The sequence below is a fragment of the Mytilus trossulus genome, chromosome 9 (assembly GCF_036588685.1).
Source record: "Mytilus trossulus isolate FHL-02 chromosome 9, PNRI_Mtr1.1.1.hap1, whole genome shotgun sequence".
NCBI lineage: Eukaryota > Metazoa > Mollusca > Bivalvia > Mytilida > Mytilidae > Mytilus > Mytilus trossulus.
Genome location: NC_086381.1, coordinates 18,352,358 through 18,377,640, shown reverse-complemented (window position 1 = coordinate 18,377,640; position 25,283 = coordinate 18,352,358). Strand labels below are relative to the sequence as shown.

The window sequence follows — 25,283 nt, the reverse complement described above, 5'->3', positions numbered from 1 at the left end:
GTGGACTGTTGCAGTCTGTCCTCAGAGTGGGACAGTCTTCTCTACAAACTTTCAATGTTAGACCAACTTGTACTCAGTACAAGTCGTCCACCTTACAGCCTATGTAGCGCACTCACTATTGTAAGTCATTCTTCTGTAAGAACATATACAGAACCCGAATTGTGTTCCTCACCCACTTATATACTCTAGGGCGAATTAACTATTTTTAAAATGAATAGGGTTGTTCTCCAAATGTTCCCGATACCGAATACAAGAGAAACTCTCAAACACCCCCATACCAATGGACCCAACTACTGACTCTCCCGCCAAACGTCTAAATCTACACAGCGCTTCCTTTCTACATGAAATATGCATATATACAGCAAGATTCTTCTTGTTTGTTACCTTAACAACAAATAAACATTACATAACCCACGCCTGGCATGATTAAATAAGACTAAAATATAATAAATAATACTTTATTCAACCAATATCTTTGGTTTATAATGGATGTCCACTCAATGTCTGAAAAGCTTTAGTAGGCTTCTTTAACTTTCACTATACGGATCTTCTTTGGACCATCCCGATGAGTTGTTTCAGTTGTTAGAGTTTTGGTAAACAACATTGACTCCACACGAAACTAAGCTTGCTTTTCTTTTCTTACATGTTGCACAGAGGGCAATACTTTCCTTATCATTAACTTTACTTCCCCCTTTGTCAGTTTGTTTTTGTATGCTGTCAATTGATAATCCTTTTGCTTCGGTATTCCTACTGCCAACTGCAATAATCTCTGATCCAAGCCTTTCAGGATAGTATTTCTCACCCCTGGAAGTCGGGGCGTTGTCTTTTGTCTTATTATCCGTCATAATTCTTTGTTACAAACAACAGAATGTTCAACTAGTTTAATACTTGTCAACATGTCGTCATCTTTCTTTTTTTCAGAATCTTTTAATCCTGTATCCTTCTTTTCTCTTTGTTCACTTTCATCACTGTTTTGTCCAAGTGTGTCTCCTGGATCCTGACTTTTCCAATCATTCTTATACTCGGACTCTGATGAATCATTGAGCAGGTCTTATCTCTTGCTAGTATTTTCTTCTTTATCACGTTCGCTATCATCGTCTTTCTGATGTTTGGATTTCATGTGTCTAAGCAAGTTCTTCGACTTGTCTGTATGATAAAAACAGCCACTTTCAGTACAAAAACAATCTTTCATTTGCACAGGAAGTCAGATGTTTATCCCTTTCCTCTTTACATTCAAATGACGATGGACAAAATCCAAATTTCCCGTGTTCTTTATTTCTAATTGTAATTTTTGTATTAGCCAGCTTGATTCTGCAAATATAAAAACAACAAACATTAAATATATATACAACATTAAACTAAAACTTAATCAAGTATATAATCAGCCATCCAGGCTTGTCTTTTCCTTTCACGGCGGTCACTTTCTTCTTCTATACCTATTTTGTCATCCTGATCTATGACATTAACAAATAATTTTAGTATATCAGCTTCACGTGGTTCTGTTACTTGGGGATTATCAATGTCTTCATACATTTCCCCTCTCAACACCTGCTTGTGCTTGAGTTTTATCCTATCCACATGAATGATCTGTGAGGTCCCTCGGATACTACAGTCAACCTTATATGTTAGGTCACCACTTTTCTCTAAAATTATGAAAAACCCTGTCCAAAAACAAGTCAGTTTGGGGAATGTTCCCGTTTTCCTTACAGGGAAGTAGACATGTACTTGAACTTTCATATGATAATTTGAAATCATGATACCTCTTTTATCTCCTCGTTTCTCCATGCATTCTTTACCCAATAAAATAATGTGTATCATCTAAAATTTCTTTTAGTTCCAAAGCCCATGTATGTTGTGGTATTCCTTTAATAGACGGCGGCATTTCATACAAGATATCTAACGGGGTTGTTCTTTCCCTACCAAACATAAGACTGTTTGGAATCTGTCCAGTTGTGTCATGTTCGGAATCCCTATACGCCATCATAACAAAGGGAATATACTTATCCAAATCCCTTTGATGTTCTTGGACAAGTACAAGTTGTCCTCCTTTCAAACTTACAGCTATGTAGCGTACTCACTATTATAAGCCAGTTTCTTCTGTAAGAACATCGACATAACCCGAATACAACAAATGGAAGTTTATAACGACCTTGACTGGCTATACAGCCCTTGCACGGTCGGCATAACCCGAATTGTATTCCTCCCCCACTTATATACTTTAGGGCGAATTCACTATTTTTAAAATAAATAGGGGTGTTCTCTAAATGTTCCCGATACCGAACACATGGGTACCTCTCAAACACCCCCATACCAATGGACCCAACCACGGACTCTCCCGCCAAACTTCTAAATCTACACAGCGATTCCTTCTACATGAAATATGCATATATACAACAAGATTTTTTTTGTTTGTTACCTTAATAACCAATAAACATTACACTTGTTTGGCTTTTTACAATTTTGATCTGAGAGTCACTGATGAGTCTTGTGCAGACGAAATGTGTATCCTGCGTATCAAACTATAAGCATGGTATCTTTCTTAATTATTTACAACACTGGGTTGAATATTCGTCCACGTGGGTATCACCAGCCCAGTAGTCAGCACTTCGGTGTTGACATAAATAACTCTTATATGGTCATTTTCATAAGTTGACTGTCTGCAAAATTATGAATTAATCGAAATACTAAGGATTTTCTTACCCCAGTCAGATGTTACCATAGCCATATTTGGAACAACCTTTTGGAATGTTCGGTCGTCAATGCTCTTTAACTTTATACCTGTTTGGCTTTTTAACAATTTTGATCTAAGCGTCACTAATGAGTCTTATGCAGACTAAAATCGCTTTCCTATTTATTCTGTTGGTGGTGGTATCTATTTGACGCTGTACTTCCCATCATTATGTCATTGGTCTTTGATAATTTTTGTATTCATATCTTTTATCTTTGATAATATGTTTTGTCTATATGACTTTAAATGTTCTTTGTTACAATCACGTGGCTCTGTACTTATACATCCCGTCATTGTTCTGTGATAATTTCTGTATTCTTATCTTTCATTTTCGCTGATATGCTTTGTCTATATGTCTTGTTGTTTTTTTAATACATGTGACATAAATCTGTACTTATACATCCCTTTATTGTGTTTTTGTGACATGGCAAATGTTTATTATGAAAGTGATTACGATAATAACACAATCTTGACTGCTGGGTCCCTATTTTTGACTTTTATACTTATTATGTCTGTTTGGTTTTTTTACACTTCGTTGTCAATATGAAGGAATTTTATGGGACACTCATACAAGTGAGAGGTTTAGCTTGCTATAAAACCAGGTTTAATCCACCTTTTTTACATAGGAAAATGTCTGTACTAAATGAGGTAATTCATACTTAATGATAATTTCTGTATTCTTATCTTTCATTTTCGCTGATATGCTTTGTCTATATGTCTTGGTTTTTTTTAATACATATGACATAAATCTGTACTTATACATCCCTTTATTGTGTATTTGTGACATGGCAAATGTTTATTATGAAAGTGATTACGATAATAACACAATCTTGACTGCTGGGTCCCTATTTTTGACTTTTATACTTATTATGTCTGTTTGGTTTTTTTACACATCGTTGTCAATATGAAGGAATTTTATGGGACACTCATACAAGTGAGAGGTTTAGCTTGCTATAAAACCAGGTTTAATCCACATTTTTTACATAGGAAAATGTCTGTACTAAATGAGGTAATTCATACTTAATGATAATTTCTGTATTCTTATCTTTCAATTTCGCTGATATGCTTTGTCTATATGTCTTGTTTTTTTTTAATACATATGACATAAATCTGTACTTATACATCCCTTTATTGTGTATTTGTGACATGGCAAATGTTTATTTTGAAAGTGATTACGATAATAACACAATCTTGACTGCTGGGTCCCTATTTTTGACTTTTATACTTATTATGTCTGTTTGTTTTGTTTACACTTCGTTGTCAATATGAAGGAATTTTATGGGACACTCATACAAGTGAGAGGTTTAGCTTGCTATCAAACCAGGTTTAATCCACCTTTTTTACATAAGAAAATGTCTGTACCAAATGAGGAATACGACAGTGAATTTGTTTGTGCTTAAGTTAAGACCAATAGATAACCATATACTGAGATCTTTTACAACTACGTCATGATTTTTTTAGACAATGGACCCAGAAAAGTAGAATGGTCAAGAATTAAAGAAAACAGGTTCCCAAATTTCCTGCAGTAACAAGTTTTAGGTGTTTTCAGAAGTCAAGTGATTTTCAATTTCAATACACTCTTAGAAAACAGATACTGTATTCGAAATGCCTTAACAGGGTCTGTAATATAATTTACAAAAAAGGTGAAAGATACCAGAGGAATATTCAAACTTATAAGTCGGCATTAAACTGACAACGCAATTGTTACAAAAGAAAAAACAACAGGTAAACAATAGTTCACACACACACACACACACACACACACACAACACTCAACACTAAAGGTTGAGCCCCATAAAAAAAAATACGGGATGATCTCAGGTGCTCTGGAAGGGTTAGCAGATTTTCTATCAGATTTTTCAAGTATATGATTATATGGTTAAGAATACTGTTATAAATATACTTGTGAAGATAGATGTGTACATTCCATTTAAGTATTGAATCCATTTACTGCATGTAAGTCTCAGCATAATACAAACCTGACCAATAGATGGAATACTCTAATCATATCATAAAAACAACATCGAATGCGCACCAAAATAAAAATACATTCTGGCACATTTAAAAAAAATAAAACACTCCGAAACCATTTGCGATGATTAGATAGACCTTTTAACAGTACATTTGATAACAGATTTGAGTCGTAGTTAATTTGTATACACGAGAGGAATAAAGATATTCAAGTAATAAACAACAATTTTGTTAAACTCTTAAATTAAATCTATGAAAACACAAAAACAATCTGATAATGTTTTCAACTCTTCAACTCCTTCATGCAACTGTCTTTGCATATACATTAATTACGTATTATCAGTTACAAACGTTTCAAAACAAAATTGGTTTCTCTTAAATTTCAACGATATACATATTGTGTGTCCTCTTTAATGTTAGAACACTGAATTTAAAAATCTCTTTAGGTTGAATATTTTGGTTTTTTTCATTAATATTAATGTCAGTTATTTGCCTAAACCTTAAATGCAAATACTTCATTTTTCAAATATGAACGAAAAAAATGAGATCGGTAATTTTATTTTTTTTCAATATCAAACTAAATTCAAATTTCAAGTATATAGCCTTGGTGTAAACTTTGTTTTAAGTTTACTATGCTCACGAAATTATTCAAATCTTTAACTCTTCAAACTTCAATTATTTGTTGCTTTAAAGCATTAGTAACGTGTGTTAATATATTTTCTATCTCGTAGGAGTATATGAAAGCTAGCGTTCCGAATGTTACAAAAAAATTGGTTACCAAGTTATCACGTATACTCTGATTTTGATTAACAGGATATTATATACAATGGGTTTTATTAAAACTTTGAATTTTTCGAAAAACTAAGGATGTTCTAACCCCAGGAGTAGATTACCTGAGCCGTATTTGGCACAACTTTTTGGACTTTTGGGTCCTCAATGCTCTTCAACTTTGTATTTGTTTGGCTTTTTAACTATTTTGATCTGAGCGTCACTGATGAGTCTTATGTCGACGAAACGTGCGTCTGGCGCATAAAATGATAATTCTGGTACTTTTGATAACTATTTCATTTGTTTCACATACATGTGGTTATTTCAATAAGCTTATTTTACATATCATTCGTGATATTTTACTTCTATTACGTTGACTCATGTTTATGACATGCAGGATGTATTATTGCGATATTTATTCTTCACATGATTGGCTATAGCCATTGAAAAGTGATACAAGTGTTTCCGAGAATATATTATCCTTATCCTTATGAATTTTAAATCTTGCACTTTTATTTTAATTTTAGGTGTTCATTTATATCGCGCAATAAAACAGAAACTACTATGGTAATTTCAAGTATAATATATGCTAATTAAATAATCAACACTATTTAAATACTTAATACTATTTAAAAACAAAAGAACCAAATGTTGGAGAAAAAAAGTTATTAGTATTTAGATTTGTCTTTAACGCATTTATAACACCAGTTTCGTTTTAGTTCCTCTATTCAGATTCTTTACAGTTTTTTCGTGGACGAAAGTATGTGGATTTTTATATTTAATTAACAACTATTTAAAAATAGCCAATTGTACAAGAAGCGCCTTTTCGATCATCGGTCCAATTTCAAATATATTTGAGTCACAATGCTTGACGATTTTCTTAAACAAATAGGAGGATGAACAACTAAAAAGAAAAACGAGGAAGGTATGACTATCCCTCGTTGAAAGGGGTATGTGACTGATTTCTCTTGAAATTGTTTCAATGAATTTATCGGTAATACCAGGCAAACTCAAACATTTGATAAATACTCGTGAGACAAGTCCCTCTACTTTTGAGACCAGTTTTAATTTTTAGTTTCATATGTCATTTTAAGTTGTTGCATTTACGGACAAACGATATCAAGATTGAATTTATCTGAAAGTTAACAGTGCAAAGACAAATAAACAAACTGATGCACCCAAACACTTTTGAAACAGTATTTAGCACACCTTTATCCTCAATGTTCTTCAACTTTGTACTTTTTGGTTTTATAAATATTTTGATATGAGCTTCACTGATGAGTCTTATGTCGACGAAACTCGCGTCTGGCGTACTAAATTGTAATCCAGGTACCTTTGAAAACTATTTACACCACTGGGTCGATGCCACTGCTGGTGGATGTTTCATCCCCGAGGGTTTCACCAGCCCAGTTGTCAAAACTACGGTGTTGACATGAATATCAATAATGTGGTCTTTTTATAAATTTCCTGTTTACAAAACTTTGAATTTTTCGAAAATACTAAGGATTTTCTTGTCCCAGGCATAAATTACCTTAGCAGTATTTGGCACAACTTTTTGGAATTTTGGATCCTCAATGCTCTTCAACTTTGTACTTGTTTGGCTTTATAAATATTTTGATATGAGCGTCACTGGTGAGTCTTATGTAGACGAAACGTGCCTCTGGCATGCTAAATCATAATACTGGTACCTTCAAAAGAATTAAAACAGCTTCCTAACAACCTATAAAGTTCTGTCTTTTTCGATAGCTGACGTGGGAACAAAAATCTTCCACCGGAATTAATCTAAATGATAAGCTGAATTATTCACTGATCAAAATGTTTAGTAAAGTAATTATTTTGAAAATTGACTTTCAATTCTAATTCATACCATCCTCTGGAGAAATAGGAGTACACTATTCGATAAAGTATCGTTAGAAGTTTTGTTAATGTTATGGAATGTTGTGTTGCAAATTACCACGCATATCCGATTATCTCACGAAAGGCCTTCGAAACATCTTGGGCTGTTATTTTATAGAATTATCATTTGTATGTTCGAATTCGAAAAGTTAAAAAGAAGAGGATAGTACCAAACGGATATTCAAAATCATAAGTTGAAGACAAAACCTTGGCAAAAAACGAAAAAATAACAAAATGATACAAAACATAACAAACTAAAGACTATGCAACACGAAGCCAACAGAAAACCGGGAGGGTAAGCAAATTCTGCTCCACAAATGACATCCGTCGTGCTGCTTATATCATACTGATTTCTTTATGATCTTACCGTCGAATAATGCACACCTTCTATCCTCCATTACTTCTTGTTAATTCATAAACAAATTTCTGATTGCATTCTTTTATTAGAAATACATATTGACAACATGAATCAAAAAAGGCATAACTGTTTTCAAAATTCCATAACACATCATTCTCCTATTTTGAAATTAAATGTGAGTTCTGAGTTTTTGTTTTTTCCGAACATTTCTTCTAGCTAAAAGCCGGTAATATAAGTATTCCGTTAAAAAAAATGCATAAACATCTTTGGTATTAAATAGAAATCCATATCTGTTTGAAAGTTTGTATTAAATGAAATGTAGAAAAATCCATTTTAAAAGTCTATTCTAAGCAATGCGAGCCAGAAAACGTTTTGGAGCTCTAACGTTCTTCAATAATTGCCTTTCCCAGATTATTAAGACTTCCTACAAAAGCTTGTCTTGAGATATTTTCCGGAATATTTTGTCCAGCTGGCATAAGGACAATAGCTATCGTTGTACTTTTGGGTTTACCAAGCTCTGCCATCGCTCCCGCTCGATCATCGTCAGTTTCCTGAGACTCGTCCAACTGTTCTTCAAGTTCACTGTTTCTTAGCTTATTAAGCTGGATTTGCAGATTGGCATATCTTTTTCCATCAGGTCTGTTAAATAGTCCTTGAAGATCCAGTCGTACAAGATCTTTTTTCACTAATGTTTTCGGTTTACTGTTTTTATCTACTAGTATATGAGTTGGTGCTTGCTCTTCAATTATTTCCCGAGCTTCGTCCAATTCTTTTTTCTTGGCATTGGCTATGTCCGATGATGCTTCATACCTTATATCGTAAACCATAACTGTACTTGATTTTGAACGAAGATACAGAAAGTACTTTGAAACCTCGTCCTTTGTGATAACACATTTATCAAAATGTCCATATTTATATACTTTATGTGCACGGTCATGTCGATGATGTAATCGAAAAGGATCTTCCTAACATCTAGAGTGCATCCAGTATGAAGTCGTTATTTAATCCGGTTGATACAAATATATCTCGTTTATGTTATAGATAATGCATATTTTAAGGTTTTTCTTGTCTTGACGGTATATTTCTTGAAAATCAACTGAAGTCGATTGTCTTAATATAATGTACTTTAAAATAGAAATGATCTCGGACAATTTTCCGAGAAATAACTAATAAATTTAATAAACAAACAAACTGTTATGCAATGCAAAGTCACTGAGTGAAAGTGGGTTATAAACGTGATTGAATAAAACAAAATCTTTACAACATACAATGGGTCCGTGTAACACTTATCAATTCAAAGTTTTAAAAAGTTTTGAAATTTTAGATTTTTTGGAATTTTGATCAAAGTTTTAAAATATAAATTTCAAATTGTTTAAAAGTTTTGAAATTTTGAAATTTTAACCAAATTATTAAATATTAAAATTCTAAATATTGTTTTCAAATTTAAATTTTTAAAGTTTAGGAATGTGATCAAACTTTTAAAGTCCTAAACCTGACGTGCAATTTTGATTATTTCACTTTTTGAAAGTTTGATTTTTTAAATTTTTGATTAAAATATCAATAATAGAAAAGGGGCAAAAAGAGGGGTACCTGTAAAAAGCGAAACGAAATTGATGCGGAACGAAACGAAACAATATGAATTGAAAACATACTGATACTTAAAAGTTTAAGTATGAAATAAAACCACAGACAGAAAGTTGTAAGCGGTGAAAAATTGGATGACAAAATAAATAGATTCATTTCAAAACCAGACGTATGGCTCTGATATTGGCCATTTTACTTGCTGGTTTTTCTAGCACCTATATTTTAGGAGAAAAAGGAGTAACAGTAAAAACCGAACAATTCGCAGTAGGTCAAATAGTATGGTTAGGTTGAGGATGTATAAATATTTTCTACTGAACTCTAAGCAATAAAAAGGCTCAATACACGGTGTATTATCTCTTTTGATTTCATTTTTTCTGTTTTGCTCTACGACTTCTTACTTTCTGCAATCATGTCTGCTAAAGAATATATCATTTCATGTACATTATGAACGATCATCTCTAACATTTTAATCTGTTCTTTGTAAGTTGTTGGCCCTAAATATTCAGCTTTGCGCGTTCCATAAGAAGGTCGATCAAGAAAAGCGCTTCGGTCGTAACTTTTAAGGACTTTTAACGTTGTTTTCATTATTATCGGTTGTATGACGATCATAATTACATGTACAATGACTTGTATCAATGATTTAAGTTAATATTTTTTGGTACGGTAGTAATACTGAATGCATGGTGTCCCAATTAAGGTTGTGCTAGTCTACAATGTGGGAGGTTTTTTAATATATATATAATAAAAGCTATAACACAAATGACGACAAATTCCCATACGTTTCGGCTAAGGCCGTAATAGTCGAAACGTATGGGAATTTGTGTTATAGTTTTTATTATACAATCATTCAGAGACTTTATATATATATATACAACTATCCACAACTATAGGTCACCATATGGCCTTCAACAATGCGCAAAGCCCATACCGCATAGTCAGCTATAAAAGACCCCGAAATGACAGTATAAAACAATTCAAACGAATAAACTAAAAGTCTTATCTGTGACCAATAATTTATTATTTATTGATATTGGACATTGATTTAAGACGACAACAATCTATCGGGCGTAGTTTTGGCAAGTTATGCCGTCACATTGGACGTAGATTAGAGTATCAAGATATTGGACGTAGATTAGAGAATCAAATTATTGGACGTCGATTAAAGTATCAAAATATTGGACGTCGATTAGAGTATCAAAATATTGCACGTCGATTAGAGTATCAAAATATTGCACGTCGATTAGAGTATCAAAATATTGGACGTCGATTAAAGTATCAAAATATTGGACGTCGATTAGAGTATCAAAATATTGCACGTCGATTAGAGTATCAAAATATTGGACGTCGATTAAAGTATCAAAATATTGGACATCGATTAAAGTATCAAAATATTGGACGTCGATTAAAGTATCAAAATATTGCACGTCGATTGAAGTATCAAAATATTGCACGTCGATTAAAGTATCAAAATATTGCACGTCGATTAAAGTATCAAAATATTGGACGTCGATTAGAGTATCAAAATATTGCACGTCGATTCGAGTATCAAAACATTGGACGTTGATTTGAGAATGTGACGTCAGATTTGGACATCGATTTTTGAAACGTACGTCGATTTTAGAAACGGACGTCGATTAGAGGCCGGACGTCGATCTGAGTCTAACATATACTAGTATATCAAAATGTACTAACTTTGATGAACGATAAAAGAATGAAAAGAGCCTTTGCTACACAGAAAATTATTAAGAGTAAAAGACAGTCAAAATCCTTAAAGAAATTACTCACCAGCGCGAAATTAAGCAAAGTCCCGTTAGGGGTTTAGTATCAAACCATCATTACATATATGAGAAAAACATAACCCGTGTCATGCCAACAACTGTTTTTTAATACATGTGTTTAGTTCCGATGCAAAGACCGTATAAGTGAATCAATAATAACGCCAAATTATGCAATCTTTAATGACCTGACAACAGTATCGTAACTATATCCCTTCTTAATAAGTCTATTTAAAGGTTCTGTTAGTTTCTGCGGTGAATACTGACATTTTTGTGCTTTATTAAGAATATTTCCAAAAAAAATGGATGTGAAATACCTAAACGTATAAGAAGTCTGTATGTTGAGCTATATTTACGAATGATGTCCTTATACCGATGATAAAATTTAGTAAATGTTTTGACTAGTTTGTGATTTCGAAAACCCTGGTGTAATAATATTTCAGTAATACATAAATTTCTCTCGTTAAAATCTAAAACATTGTTACATTCACGAGCGAATCGTACGAGATATATAAACACCTTAAGATGGTGACAAGGGAACGTCACCATCTAAAAATGGATAATTAACGATACGAAATTTAAAATCATCTCTTTTATCATAAATTTTAGTATTCAGCTTTCCGTTAGTGATATACATATCAAGATCGAGGAAATGGCAGTGGTCATTGTTAGTATTAGCTTTATTTATAGTAAGTTCAACAGGATAAATTTCTTTAGTATACATACTGAAGTCGTCATTATTGAGAGTCATATCTGCATGTAAGTATTAGCTACTGGGATAGTGATACCATCGAGGACCAAAAGTCCTATTGCAGAGTTGCCGAGCTAATCAAAGTTATAACATTTAAAGGCCACAGTTTTACTGGACAAGATGCACATTTCGATAATTTATGAATCTTCAGAAAGGATCCACAATTTATTTTTCGAAAATCCATATTATAGTACAACCTGGAGTTAAATAGCTGATACCACAAATCAGAACAAAAAGTCAAGCCGAATCAAGAAACAATCTTCTTCACCGAAATATTGCAACTAGCTTTGTGATATCAGTGTCAATTTGATTCGTTGTTCCTCGTATATACTTGATGGAGAAGTGTGTTTACCTACTGCATGTAATGGAACAGTTGGCAAGCTTCTGCTTATAGATATGGGAAGTTGACAATAGCAAGGAATTGTATATTTGAATATACAATTCCTTGACAATTTATTAGCTTAATCGTCACATTTTTCATGATTTATTACGTCTGAGTGAAGTTTGCTTTACGTACAGTGGATAAGAGTGCATGCCTTTCAGGACGAGTACAAATTGGCTATGAATGCAATTTGCAAATTCAGCAAGGAATGTCGAATGAGATATTGGCGGAAAATTTGGACTGAAACTTGATATAAAGGTTGATCATATTCAGATATGCAACTAGTCACCTACGCACAATCAGAGAGTTGTTCCAAAAATTTACCAAACATAAAGCATAGCATAAAGCATAGGACACTTTTGTCAGAAGGCATTACATTCAACATCCCTATGCTGACGGACATGGTTGATGAGTTTATTCATCAAACACAACCAAAATGACGAGGGTTTTGAAGGCTGTTTGGAGACCAATCGTGATCATGAGTTTTTACCCCAGTAACCTTTTTGCGAGTGTTTTTGGTTGATGACAGTCGTCCACCTGTGTTAATATTACGATGAAGATCCGTATATGTCTAATTTCGGTATGGAAACCTTAACTTCAAATTAACTGGGATATAAAAGATGCAAATTAACTGGAATATTAAAGATGCAAATTAACTGGGATATAAAAGATGCAAATTAACTGGAATATTAAAGATGCAAATTAACTGGGATATAAAAGATGCAAATTAACTGGAATATTAAAGATGCAAATTAACTGGAATATTAAAGATGCAAATTAACTGTGATATAAAAGATGCAAATTAACTGGAATATTAAAGATGCAAATTAACTCAAATATAAAAGATGCAAGCACTCACTAATAAACAAGATGATAATACTGAGGAACATTCCGGATGTTTAATGTATCAAAAAATTGAGAGCCATGGTGTAGTGGTTAATCTGACTACTAACACAACGATGTCTGGTTCGATTCCCGTTCCGGGATGAAAATTTCAGGGACTGAATTTTCGGCCTTCCCTTGACACCATTTGCAAGTAAGGTCAAACGATGATATTCCGTCGGAAGGGGACGATAATTGGCTGACCCATGTTAAGAGCCGTATCTCTTGCACGTAAAAGACACCCTTGTAGATTTAAAAAAAAAAAAAGCAGACTAATGCCGCTACACTAGGCACTAGCACCTGCAAAGTGGAAAGGGATAAATATAAGTTGCAAAACTTGTTTCCCAATCCAATATTTAAATAAATATGTTTAAACTATATTAAAGCATTGGAAATGTAAAAATGGTCCAAAGACTCCCGATACAGGGAACGGATGCAAAACTTATTGGTAGTACTTTATAAAGTCATATAATAGTAAAAGCATTTGGTATTTGATCTGGATTTCAGGAACAGCTATTTAAATGTTATTAAAGAAAGTTGAGTTCTAAACTGTTTGCTATAAATTATCACAAAGAAGTCCAAGGTCCGAGAACACAAAATACGTTGCTTCAATATTATATATATATATATATATATGATGACAGTGGACTGGCTGGACGATTAATATTTAAGACTAAATTAATTTCCATTACACTTTATTGTTTTCAATCCCATTCACCGATCATCTTTGAACGTCTTTATAACAGGTACTCTGTAATAAGTAAAACAGAGAAAACTGTACATTCTCAAACATTATTTAAATATTCAAACAAACAAGAAGGTATAATAAAAATATGATTGTTCTTGTATAAGATTACTATTAAGAGAAAATATTAAAATCGGTTACATAGGTTTGTTATTCTTATTTTGTAATCCAAGATGTAGTTTGTTTCATAGAAAAATATCTAGGCACAACTTTGACTCAAAACATTTCAGTTTAGTTTTTATAATAATTGCAATATCTTCAGCTTTCTTTCAAGTTCTTAAAGGCGCACTAGCTGTTTGTGTTCACCGATTCGACCTACGTTCTTTTATGTTGTTTTTGTACCTTTAAGTCAATCCAATTGCTACTGATTTTTACAGTTTGATTTTTGTGAGGGTTAATCGCTCATAAACATGTTTAACCACGCAACATTATGTAATCGTCTGTTCCAAATCAGGAGCCTGTAGGTTGTATATGTACTCTATGACATATTCATGATTAAATATCTTTGTGTTTCGATTTCTCTGGCAGTCTTGATCACTTTCAGGCGATGTATTTACTGTTATCATTATAAACCATTATATATACAACTGCGTCGTGTTTTATTTAAAATCATTGACTAAAGTATCAGATTGCATTCATTCTAAATTTACCCAGTAAATTTGCCTTCAACTTTTAATTATAACATAAAAATCAGTGTCCAAGTCTACAAACCCCATTACATCCACCATCTTGCTGACAAGCAGTAAACTGACACTGGAATTTTATATACGGATTTCCTCGCATTCTGAAAGCTTTAAAAAATGGACTGAAAGTAACACTTCCTGTTGTTGTAAAACCATTAGTCTTCTTGAAAATGAGCCCATCGCCGCATCTACAATTTTAATCAGTTCACAATGAGCATACCATGATCGTCACTGGACATAAACATTCTGCAACGGTTTCATGCACGCTGTCAAGTTTAATAAATAATGAACTGGCTAGTTTAACAACCCATCCCACCCACCCACCCACACACACACACACACGTGTATACGTTTCTCCAGAACTTCGTAAACGGTTGTCTTTACAATTTTGTCATTTACAGGAATTCGGCATGATGTCTGAACTTTGAAAGTCTTTGTTTTATTCAGAGTTCTAGATTCTGGTAATATAGAATTTTTCAAATGGGTATTGCATGATCTTCTCTGTGGTTTAAAACCCTCTAGATGGCCTATACTTAATGGCGGTGTTTTTTTTTGTGTCAAGTACCGTTGTCATGTTGTCCCATATTCGTATTTTCAACATTGTGTAATTTTTAATTCATCATGTTATAGGGATAATTTTGGTGTTGTTGTACACTTTTTTTTAAACAAATTACATGTATCAATTTATCTTGTCATTTGTTTGGCAATCTGATTAAAATTCTGATCTATTTCAACTCGAGTGATCGTATATAGATATGAGTTTAACGACATCAAAACTATAGTTTTATCCAATTGTTTGTTTTACTATTTCGTACTGATTTTTTTCCATAACTCTCAAATGCATTCGTAAGATTTAACTCACCCGCCTATTAAAATGTTTAAAGTCTCAATTCCATCGTATGATATAGCTTGGCAGCTGAAAGCTCTAAAGGCAGTCTCGTTACTTGTAGCTGAAATCAACACAAACCAGTGTTATCTTAGAATTTAAGATACATTTTAAGAGTTTACATCTAACGAATAGAAGAAAGGAACTTATTCACCCGCAGATAGCCGATTAACGAGCTTAATCACCCACAGATTGTCAATCACAAAGGTTCGATTACCATTACGGGTTGAAAATTCAGGGACTGAATTTTCGGCTCTCCCTTGAAACCATTTGCCAGTATGGTCTTGAGGAAATAATGATAGTCCGTCAGAAGGGGACAAAAAATGGCTGAACCGTGTTCAGAGAGAGCCATATATCTTGCATGTTAAAGACAACCTTGTAGATTTCGAAAAAGAGCAGGCTTATGCCACTACAAGGCAGCACTCGCACCCGCAAAGTGAAAAGGGTTTTAATTAATATACTAGTAAGTTGCAAAACTTGTTTCACAATCCACTATAAATAAATATGTTTAAGCTAACGAGCTTATTTACCTTATAGATTGCCCATTTTGGAGCTTATTCGCCCAAATATTGCCGATTAACGAGCTTATTTACCCGCAGATTGCCAATTATCGAGCTTGTTGACCCACACATTGTCGGTTATTAAGAGCTTATTCACCTACAGATTGCCGATTGTCAAACTGATTCAAAATATGCTATACACTTACCTGATATTTCACCTTTTAGCCGGATAGTTTTTCCGAGTGGTATTAATTTCCCTGTTAATGACACTCCACTGTAGTCGACGACATCAAGTGTCAAATTAGTACTTATGTTTGTTGATTTTATATCAGTTAAAGCTTTAGGAGGAAAGTGACTGAAACAGAGGTTTGTAGGCACTTTATATCATAGGTACATTGTATTAGGTTTTTTTTTAAAGATTATTTAAAAGGTAATGTTTTCAAAAGAATGACCGTCAAGTCTTGTTTCAAGAGGTGTAAAATTATAAGCTAGATATTTGCAAGTCGAACAAAATCTCTCACAATGAACAGTTTTTTTTAATTAACCTAAGTACATTATTTAATGATGTGTGTCTACCTATTTTTTTGCCTGTTTCTGTTGGTCCCCCTTTTTGTTTAGATCTGATGTTGGTTAAATGAGTGATTACAAATTTGTGTATTTCCCTCTAGGTGTATTGAATCAAAACCATACGTTATCGGATTTTATATTCATTTAATAATCTTTCGTATATTTGTTAGACCTCACAGAGAAACGGTATTGAAGTATGATACCTGTCATCGATTTTCCTTGCATTAGCATGTCCATCTATTTCATCTCCAAACGAACATGTTAAAGAATAGACATCGTCAGCATTTTGAATAAGAGAACCATTTACGTTGTGAGCGACTTCAATGTTCACGCTGTAGACATCTATTCCAGGTCCGTAAGTTCTCTGATAAAAAAAAAACCAACTCATCTTGTTACTATTGTATGTTTAAGACAATTATTGCATCGATTTAATAACTATGTCAGGGTTGTTTTTATCTGTTTTATTTTTCCAGCCATTTACACCCCAACATAAGAGAACAGTATTCCATGTCCCTCGCGCCATTTACACCCTAACATAAGAGAACAGTATTCAATGTCCCTCGCGCCATTTACACCCAACATAAGAGAACAGTATTCCATGTCCCTCGCGCCATTTACACCCCAACATAAGAGAACAGTATTCCATGTCCCTCGCGCCATTTACACCCTAACATAAGAGAACAGTATTCAATGTCCCTCGCGCCATTTACACCCAACATAAGAGAACAGTATTCCATGTCCCTCGCGCCATTTACACCCAACATAAGAGAACAGTATTCCATGTCCCTCGCGCCATTTACACCCAACATAAGAGAACAGTATTCCATGTCCCTCGCGCCATTTACACCCAACATAAGAGAACAGTATTCCATGTCCCTCGCGCCATTTACACCCTAACATAAGAGAACAGTATTCCATGTCCCTCGCGCCATTTACACCCTAACATAAGAGAACAGTATTCCATGTCCCTCGCGCCATTTACACCCTAACATAAGAGAACAGTATTCCATGTCCCTCGCGCCATTTCCACCCTAACATAAGAGAACAGTATTCCATGTCCCTCGCGCATTTCCACCCTAACATAAGAGAACAGCATAAGAGAACAGTATTCCATGTCCCTCGCGCCATTTACATCCTAACATAAGAGAACAGTATTCCATGTCCCTCGCGCCATTTACATCCTAACATAAGAGAACAGTATTCCATGTCCCTCGCGCCATTTACACCCTAACATAAGAGAACAGTATTCCATGTCCCTCGCGCCATTTACACCCTAACATAAGAGAACAGTATTCCATGTCCCTCGCGCCATTTACACCCTAACATAAGAGAACAGTATTCCATGTCCCTCGCGCCATTTCCACCCTAACATAAGAGAACAGTATTCCATGTCCCTCGCGCCATTTCCACCCTAACATAAAAGAACAGTATTCCATGTCCCTCGCGCCATTTCCACCCTAACATAAGAGAAAAGTATTCCATGTCCCTCGCGCCATTTACACCCCAACATAAGAGAACAGTATTCCATGTCCCTCGCGCCATTTACACCCCAACATAAGAGAACAGTATTCCATGTCCCTCGCGCCATTTACACCCTAACATAAGAGAACAGTATTCCATGTCCCTCGCGCCATTTACACCCAACATAAGAGAACAGTATTCCATGTCCCTCGCACCATTTACACCCTAACATAAGAGAACAGTATTCCATGTCCCACGCGCCATTTACACCCAACATAAGAGAACAGTATTCCATGTCCCTCGCGCCATTTACACCCAACATAAGAGAACAGTATTCCATGTCCCTCGCGCCATTTACACCCAACATAAGAGAACAGTATTCCATGTCCCTCGCGCCATTTACACCCTAACATAAGAGAACAGTATTCCATGTCCCTCGCGCCATTTACACCCTAACATAAGAGAACAGTATTCCATGTCTCTCGCGCCATTTACACCCAACATAAGAGAACAGTATTCCATGTCCCTCGCGCCATTTACACCCTAACATAAGAGAACAGTATCCCATGTCCCTCGCGCCATTTACACCCTAACATAAGAGAACAGTATTCCATGTCCCTCGCGCCATTTACACCCTAACATAAGAGAACAGTATTCCATGTCCCTCGCGCTATTTACACCCTAACATAGGAGAACAGTATTCCATGTCCCTCGCGCCATTTACATCCTAACATAAGAGAACAGTATTCCATGTCCCTCGCGCCATTTACATCCTAACATAAGAGAACAGTATTCCATGTCCCTCGCGCCATTTACATCCTAACATAAGAGAACAGTATTCCATGTCCCTTGCGTCATTTACACCCCAACATAAGAGAACAGTATTCCATGTCCCTTGCGTCATTTACACCCCAACATAAGAGAACAGTATTCCATGTCCCTCGCGTCATTTACATCCTAACATAAGAGAACAGTATTCCATGTCCCTCGCGTCATTTACATCCTAACATAAGAGAACAGTATTCCATGTCCCTTGCGTCATTTACACCCTAACATAAGAGAACAGTATTCCATGTCCCTCGCGTCATTTACACCCCAACATAAGAGAACAGTATTCCATGTCCCTCGCGTTGTACATATTGATCTGCTGAAATTCAATAACTCAAACAAAAAAAGTGTTTTCTTTTAATAAATGTCTTTCAAAAAATATAGGCATGAGATCGCTAACATTGCTATTTTCAATATATCGTTATTTTCAATGTTCATTTATAAACTTTTGTAATAAATATAGTTAATAGAAATAGAGGTGTGGGTGGGCATACAATGCAATAAATTATATTACATTCCAAAAAGACAAATCTCCTGTCAAAACAATAGACAACAGTGCTTTTTGAACTCGCACAAGACATGGCTTATTTTAATGTATGATCTAAATCCCATAACAATACTGATATAAATAATGTAGATCTGAGTTTGTTTTAATTGCAATTTTCTAAATATATAAATTGGTATTTCAGGGGGCATAACTCTTTTAAAAACAGTTAATCATCACTAATTTTCAAACATGTCAAAGCATTACTCGTATGCACTTATGATCTAAATTTCATAACACTCTACAAGTAATGAAGGCATGAAGTTGTTAAATAAAACTTTATTTTCTATATAATTGATATTTCCAAAGGGCATAACCCCTTTAAAATAGTAAATCTGCACTGCAGTTTTTTGACGTGCCCAATGCATTGATAGTATTATATTTTAACATTTTTTTTTCATATATTGCAAGAATAATGCAGACTTAAGTTTTCTACAGAATTTACAAATCTAAAGGTAACGGTCACGTTTACAGTCTTATAGTATATAATATTGAGTAATAAGTACACATAGATACGCTTACATAAAAACCAATTCGACTTAGTTTTAGTGTAACATATACAGATATAAGATTAGCAAATTCTCCGGTCAACCTAGCGGCGTTTAGTATGTTTAAAATGTGGTAATTGTTGCCGAGTATTGCTACTATACATATATGTGTCACGGAACAAGCACGTCAAATAATTCTACTTTTCGTGTCAATCTGTTTTTTTAGATTTTTTTTTAGAAAGAAACAGATGAATGACGAACTCACAAAGCCAATAAAAGCACACATGGTCCTTTAAATAAGATGAAAATTTCTAAATAAATTTACGTAGCCTTTTATGTCGATTTTAGTCTTCACATCTCCCATTTGATCCCTCTAGCATAAATAAATTACCAAAAATATACATCCGACGTCTTGTCCTCCTGGGTAGCTGGCATTGATTGTTGATCGAAAATCATCAATAGGGGTCAGTATTACTTCTGATCCATTACATAAGGCCACAGGTGTGATGTAATCCACGTCGGTCAGAAATGTGATGTTAGCTGTATCATTTACACTTTCTCCGCACTCTATATCAACTGCAATTATAGTTTGCAGAAAATGTTATATATTTTCTCCACAACTACACTATCATTTATCATGAAGTAAAGACGAAAGATAACGAATAAAATAGTTGAAAATACATGTTAAATTATACATTCGTCATGTAACGTTAATAAAAGCAAGGACAAGGCGAAACAAAAATAACAAAAACAACCTTGAATATTGTACTGTAGTGGCCCTTTTTCACTATTTCCCAACTTACGTAGAATGTTTTATTGGTATGTTTGGTCCTATAATTTTCAAAAGCAGCTTAAGGACAGATATGAAAAGATAAAGATATATTTTGGGGATTTCCGAACTATTTCAGAATCAGATGAAAACACAATATTGTCTTTCAAATTTGTTATAGCATAATGTGCTTGCTTTTATCTGGCATTTGTAGAAAGAAAAGCAATGTGAGCCCTGTTCCTCAGTTTTGCTGTTCAAGTGCGTGTAGGGCATTTTGTAAAGATTTAATTCACACGTATTCCTAAGTTTTGATTAAAATTACAGCTTTTGGAGAAAAAAAAAACAGATGCCAATGTTTCTTTAATAGAGAATCTTTAAAAAAAAATCAATGGCTCATATTTCAAAAATAAAGACAGGAACATTTCACTTTCTTTCTTTATTTTAGTTCAGTTATTTATGTGTCGTACTTGACTTTCAGCCTATGTCGTCTGGACTTTAGCTGGCCTGGTAAAAACGAAGAATTCCAAAATAACTATATTTTATTACAACTGAGATCTCATGGCAACTCTATAATACAATTTCAAATAAATGCATACAATATATTTCACAATATTTATAGTTCATCATACAAAGATAATGTCAAGCTGTAATATATTAAATGTTTCTTGCTATTACGTAATACGCAAATATTTCTGTTCTGGAGATAAATCCTGCATCGGTACGATTTCAATATACATATAACAACAAATAGTTTCTTTGTGTTCTGTTGCGTTGTCAAGGTAAATCAAAGTGACAAACAAAGATTTCTCTAAACTTCGTTGAATATTAAATATAACCAAATAACAGAATTAAACTTTACTACGAATAAATTATGTGTCGAATTCACAAATCTCCTGTAAACAAATTTGCATGTAATAATGAAAATTAATGAAATAAATAACATTTACGGAATTTATGTTTACTGTATATTTCACTTAAAAAATCATCTATTTAATCGTAATGTAATAAACTAAAAACGCTCATTTTAAATAAATTGAACTAAATAAATAAAACTTAATTAAAAGTAAATGTGAAATGTAATTTTCATAAAAAGAATGCTTTAAAATATTAAATATGAATTACCTGGTAAAAACGAAGAATTCCAAAATAACTATATTTTATTACAACTGAGATCTCATGGCAACTGACGAATAGCCCAAAACACTAGCTTAAAAAGGTCGTTGCTCACGTGCTTAGAGATCCCAGGTTTCCTTCGTTTTACCAATGAAAATTCCCGTTACATAATTTCATAACTGACCACAACATTTTAATTTGTCACTCAATTTTGTCTTGTCAACCAAGCTGGCACTTTAATCTAAATTATTGATTTTATATTTTGAAATTCCGAATTCGCAAAATAGGAAATATAACATATGTACTATCAATTCACCATTTAAGTCTTTGACAAAGCTAGTATTTTAGACACAGAGCAGCGAACTTCTTCAAATAAAGCATGTTCAGTGCAAAACGGATACTGCAAATGGGGTTTAAACATTCTTTAAAAAAAAAAGGAAATAAGTATATATGGTACCTTTTTTGATCTCCTTTGTTTTTTTAGGTTTCAGTTATACACCATTTTCCCTTTTCCTTAAAGCAAAGATTATGATGCTTTCTAAAGTAAATCATTTTTGTCTCTAATATACCAAGCTGTTTTTTTCTCGTCTGATCTTCTTAAACAGATGGAATACTCAACTTGAACTTAAAATATAGACGATAATTGTCTATATTCGAGTTTAACATGTAGACGATTGACTTTACTCAAGTGTGACGTATGGGAAAGGAATTGTCTATAGGTTCGGTGTGTGAGTTAAGGCGATTGTTTATACTCAAGTTTAACATGCAGACGATTGTCAGTTTTCAAGTTCAAAAGGAGATAACTTTCTTGACTATGGTTTTCCATAAGACATTTGGTTATACTCTGGTTTAATATATAGACGGTTTCGGGTATGGCACGAGATTTGTTGTCTATCCTTAGGTTTTGCATGATGCAATTGTTTATAGTCTTGTTTTACATGTAAACGATCGTCATACTCTGGTTTGACATGTAGACGATTTTCTATACTTGGGTTTAAATTGTAGACGATTGACAGATTTGTCCTGCGCTCGGGTTTGATAAGTATACGATTGATTATACTCTGGTTTGACATGGAGACGATTGTCTACAGACTGGCTTGACATGTAGATGACGGTCTATATTTGGGTTTGACAGTTAAATAATTGTTTATACTCGAGTTTGACATTTAGCGATTTCCTATAGATTGGTTTGAAATGTAGACAATTTTCTAAATGAGTTTGACATGAAAAAAAATAGGGAGGTGAAAGGTAAATATATTTGATAAAATCAACTTACAATCGACTACAATGCCCTGGGGTAGACTTTCTATCTGTAACGAATAGAAGATAATTTTGAACGATAAGGAAGATTTGTTGCATACATACCATATAGACTTTGTCTTGAACAATAGGAATAAGTCAGAACTACAATTCAAAATACCAAGAAATTATTCAAAATGAATGAATTGTCACATGAATTAATTTCTGTTTAACGTTCAGTGGCAAATAACGTATAACATGTATGTCATAAAGTAATATAAATAGGATCCTTTTATTCTCCTAGATCCGACGCGCTGAACCTGATTTTCAACTTGCTTGTTTATTATTCTACATACCTGTGACTTGATGAAGAAGACAAACAGGACACAAATCAGAGTTGTGAAGGGCTGAAATTAAATAATACAAATGTGTTCATTTGTCCGATAAAGTCCAAAAGAGCTAAAATACAAAATTGAAAATTTTTCACTTCAGTATTAGGTTTAAAGGTTACAAATAATATGTATACATTTTATACAGATCTATACAATATCAGAAATTATAATCTTTATGTTACATCTTGTGATTAATTTTATTTGGCAATCGCCAATGGCAGTCAACAGAGTTAAAGAAATCAGTTGTTCGACCTGTTAGTCAAATGCGTTTTGTTAAAATATACCTTTTCACTTTTTGGTCTTTTGGGACATTTTGTTTGTGCTGTATTTAGACCCTTTTACAACACAAATTGTTTTACATGTCCACGTATAAAAATTGCGGTTTTTATCCAACGCAATCATAGTTTGAACGTAGTTTTCAATTTAGATTTGTATATATATATACAACTCGTCTAAACATCAACCCAACAATGTTAGATTTGTAAATTTGCTTTCGCATTTTTTTTGTTCTTCCCTCACCGGGATTCGAACCCCTGCTACTGAGATATTGTGACACCAAATCGCCTGCACTGTAGCCGTCCCGCTAGACCACACGACCTCCTGGGCTTCACAATAATAAAGCTTTCAGTGGTCATGTGTTACCTTTCCTCGTCAGTTTTAATCTAGCGTCGGTCGTACTACAGTACATGATATATAAGGCATGGAGATGTTATTGTTACAGATCAGCTCAATTATCTAAAGTAAAGGATCCTACAAATTAATGCAAGATACAGACACAGAAAATAATTATATTTGTAAGTGCGTCTGAGTCAGTGACAACTCTTGAATAATTATGGTTTTGGTGGATGTGTTCATTTACGTTAATGACTGCATTATAAATCCGTATAATACAAACTCGATTTTGTTAGGATTTGGCAATACACTACTATTTGTTAAAAGAGATTCATAATTGTGGTCCTTTGTAGCTTACTGTTTGGTGTGAGCCAACGCTCCATGTTAAAGACCGTATTTTGACCTATATTGGTTGACTTTTACAAATTGTGACTTGGATGTAGAGTCGTCTCATTGGCACTCATACCACATCTTCTTATATCCATCTATTACTTGACGTGTGCATTATTCATAGCATGTATTGAAAAAAAAATCTGCTCATTTATTGACCATTTACAAAATATACAATTTGATTAAATGATATTTATAATTGGAAATACTACACGCATTTATTACTTCACCATAAACTTCATGTACTTACCATCCTGTAACGTCCACCTGTATAATCAAGTACACCGTAGGTTTCAAATCACGTGATTAAATGTATATGTGAGGCACTGCCGTAAAAAGGAGCGCTATATTATAAGTGACTATAGATTATTTTAAGAAAGAACTTAGTCGGTGTTAAACTTTAGTATAAAACCTTTTGAGATATTAAAAATTAACCAACTTATAAATTATGTCCACCCTTTCGCAATTTTGTACTCTGTGAACATCATCATACACCAAGGTACTTTTTTATTGGATAAAGGTAGTGGTCTGCGTTCCTATTTGTTTTAGTTGGATAGTGATTATGATTGATGGCTGCTTATCGTCCAGCGGCAAATTAAATATTATTTCAGAACGAGAGCATGTTTGGCAACTACTTATTACCCTAATGTGTACAAGACCGACAAACTGATAAGGTTTTGCTTGTTGACAAGGTAACAGTCGGACTGTCCACAAGCAAACATGTCACAATACCTTGACAAGTTATTCTGAATCCTTGTGCACCAGTCTTTGCTCTTAGTCCTTAATGCCGTGTGCTTAGCAGAGAAAACGCAAAGTCTTTGGTTTGACCAAAATGGGATTCGCACCCACGACCCCTCACACTCGGCGCGAACACGCTTTCACGAAACCACCGAATGGTATGATTAAATACGGAAACTCTCCTTGGCTAAGAAAAACACATCATTTGGTGTTGGTGTCATTTAAGGGTTGAA

General features: G+C 33.9%; 1 protein-coding gene and 1 long non-coding RNA gene across 2 annotated transcripts; both read right to left on the bottom strand.

The window, feature by feature from the left end:
- Positions 1 to 13,773: 13,773 nt before the first annotated feature.
- LOC134683658 (vitelline envelope sperm lysin receptor-like) lies at positions 13,774 to 24,635 on the bottom strand. Its single transcript, XM_063542970.1, has 9 exons — positions 24,563 to 24,635; positions 23,275 to 23,325; positions 22,956 to 22,989; positions 20,189 to 20,373; positions 16,680 to 16,840; positions 16,116 to 16,264; positions 15,386 to 15,473; positions 14,552 to 14,711; positions 13,774 to 13,846 (listed from the first exon to the last, which is right to left on the bottom strand). The coding sequence occupies exons 1-9, from the start codon at positions 24,563 to 24,565 to the stop codon at positions 13,817 to 13,819; spliced, it is 861 nt and encodes a 286-aa protein (XP_063399040.1). The 5' UTR covers positions 24,566 to 24,635; the 3' UTR covers positions 13,774 to 13,816.
- On the bottom strand, positions 21,088 to 21,881 carry LOC134683657 (uncharacterized). The gene is made up of 2 exons (XR_010101070.1): positions 21,689 to 21,881; positions 21,088 to 21,459 (listed from the first exon to the last, which is right to left on the bottom strand). It is a non-coding gene; the product is annotated as an uncharacterized LOC134683657 (long non-coding RNA).
- Positions 24,636 to 25,283: the final 648 nt, after the last annotated feature.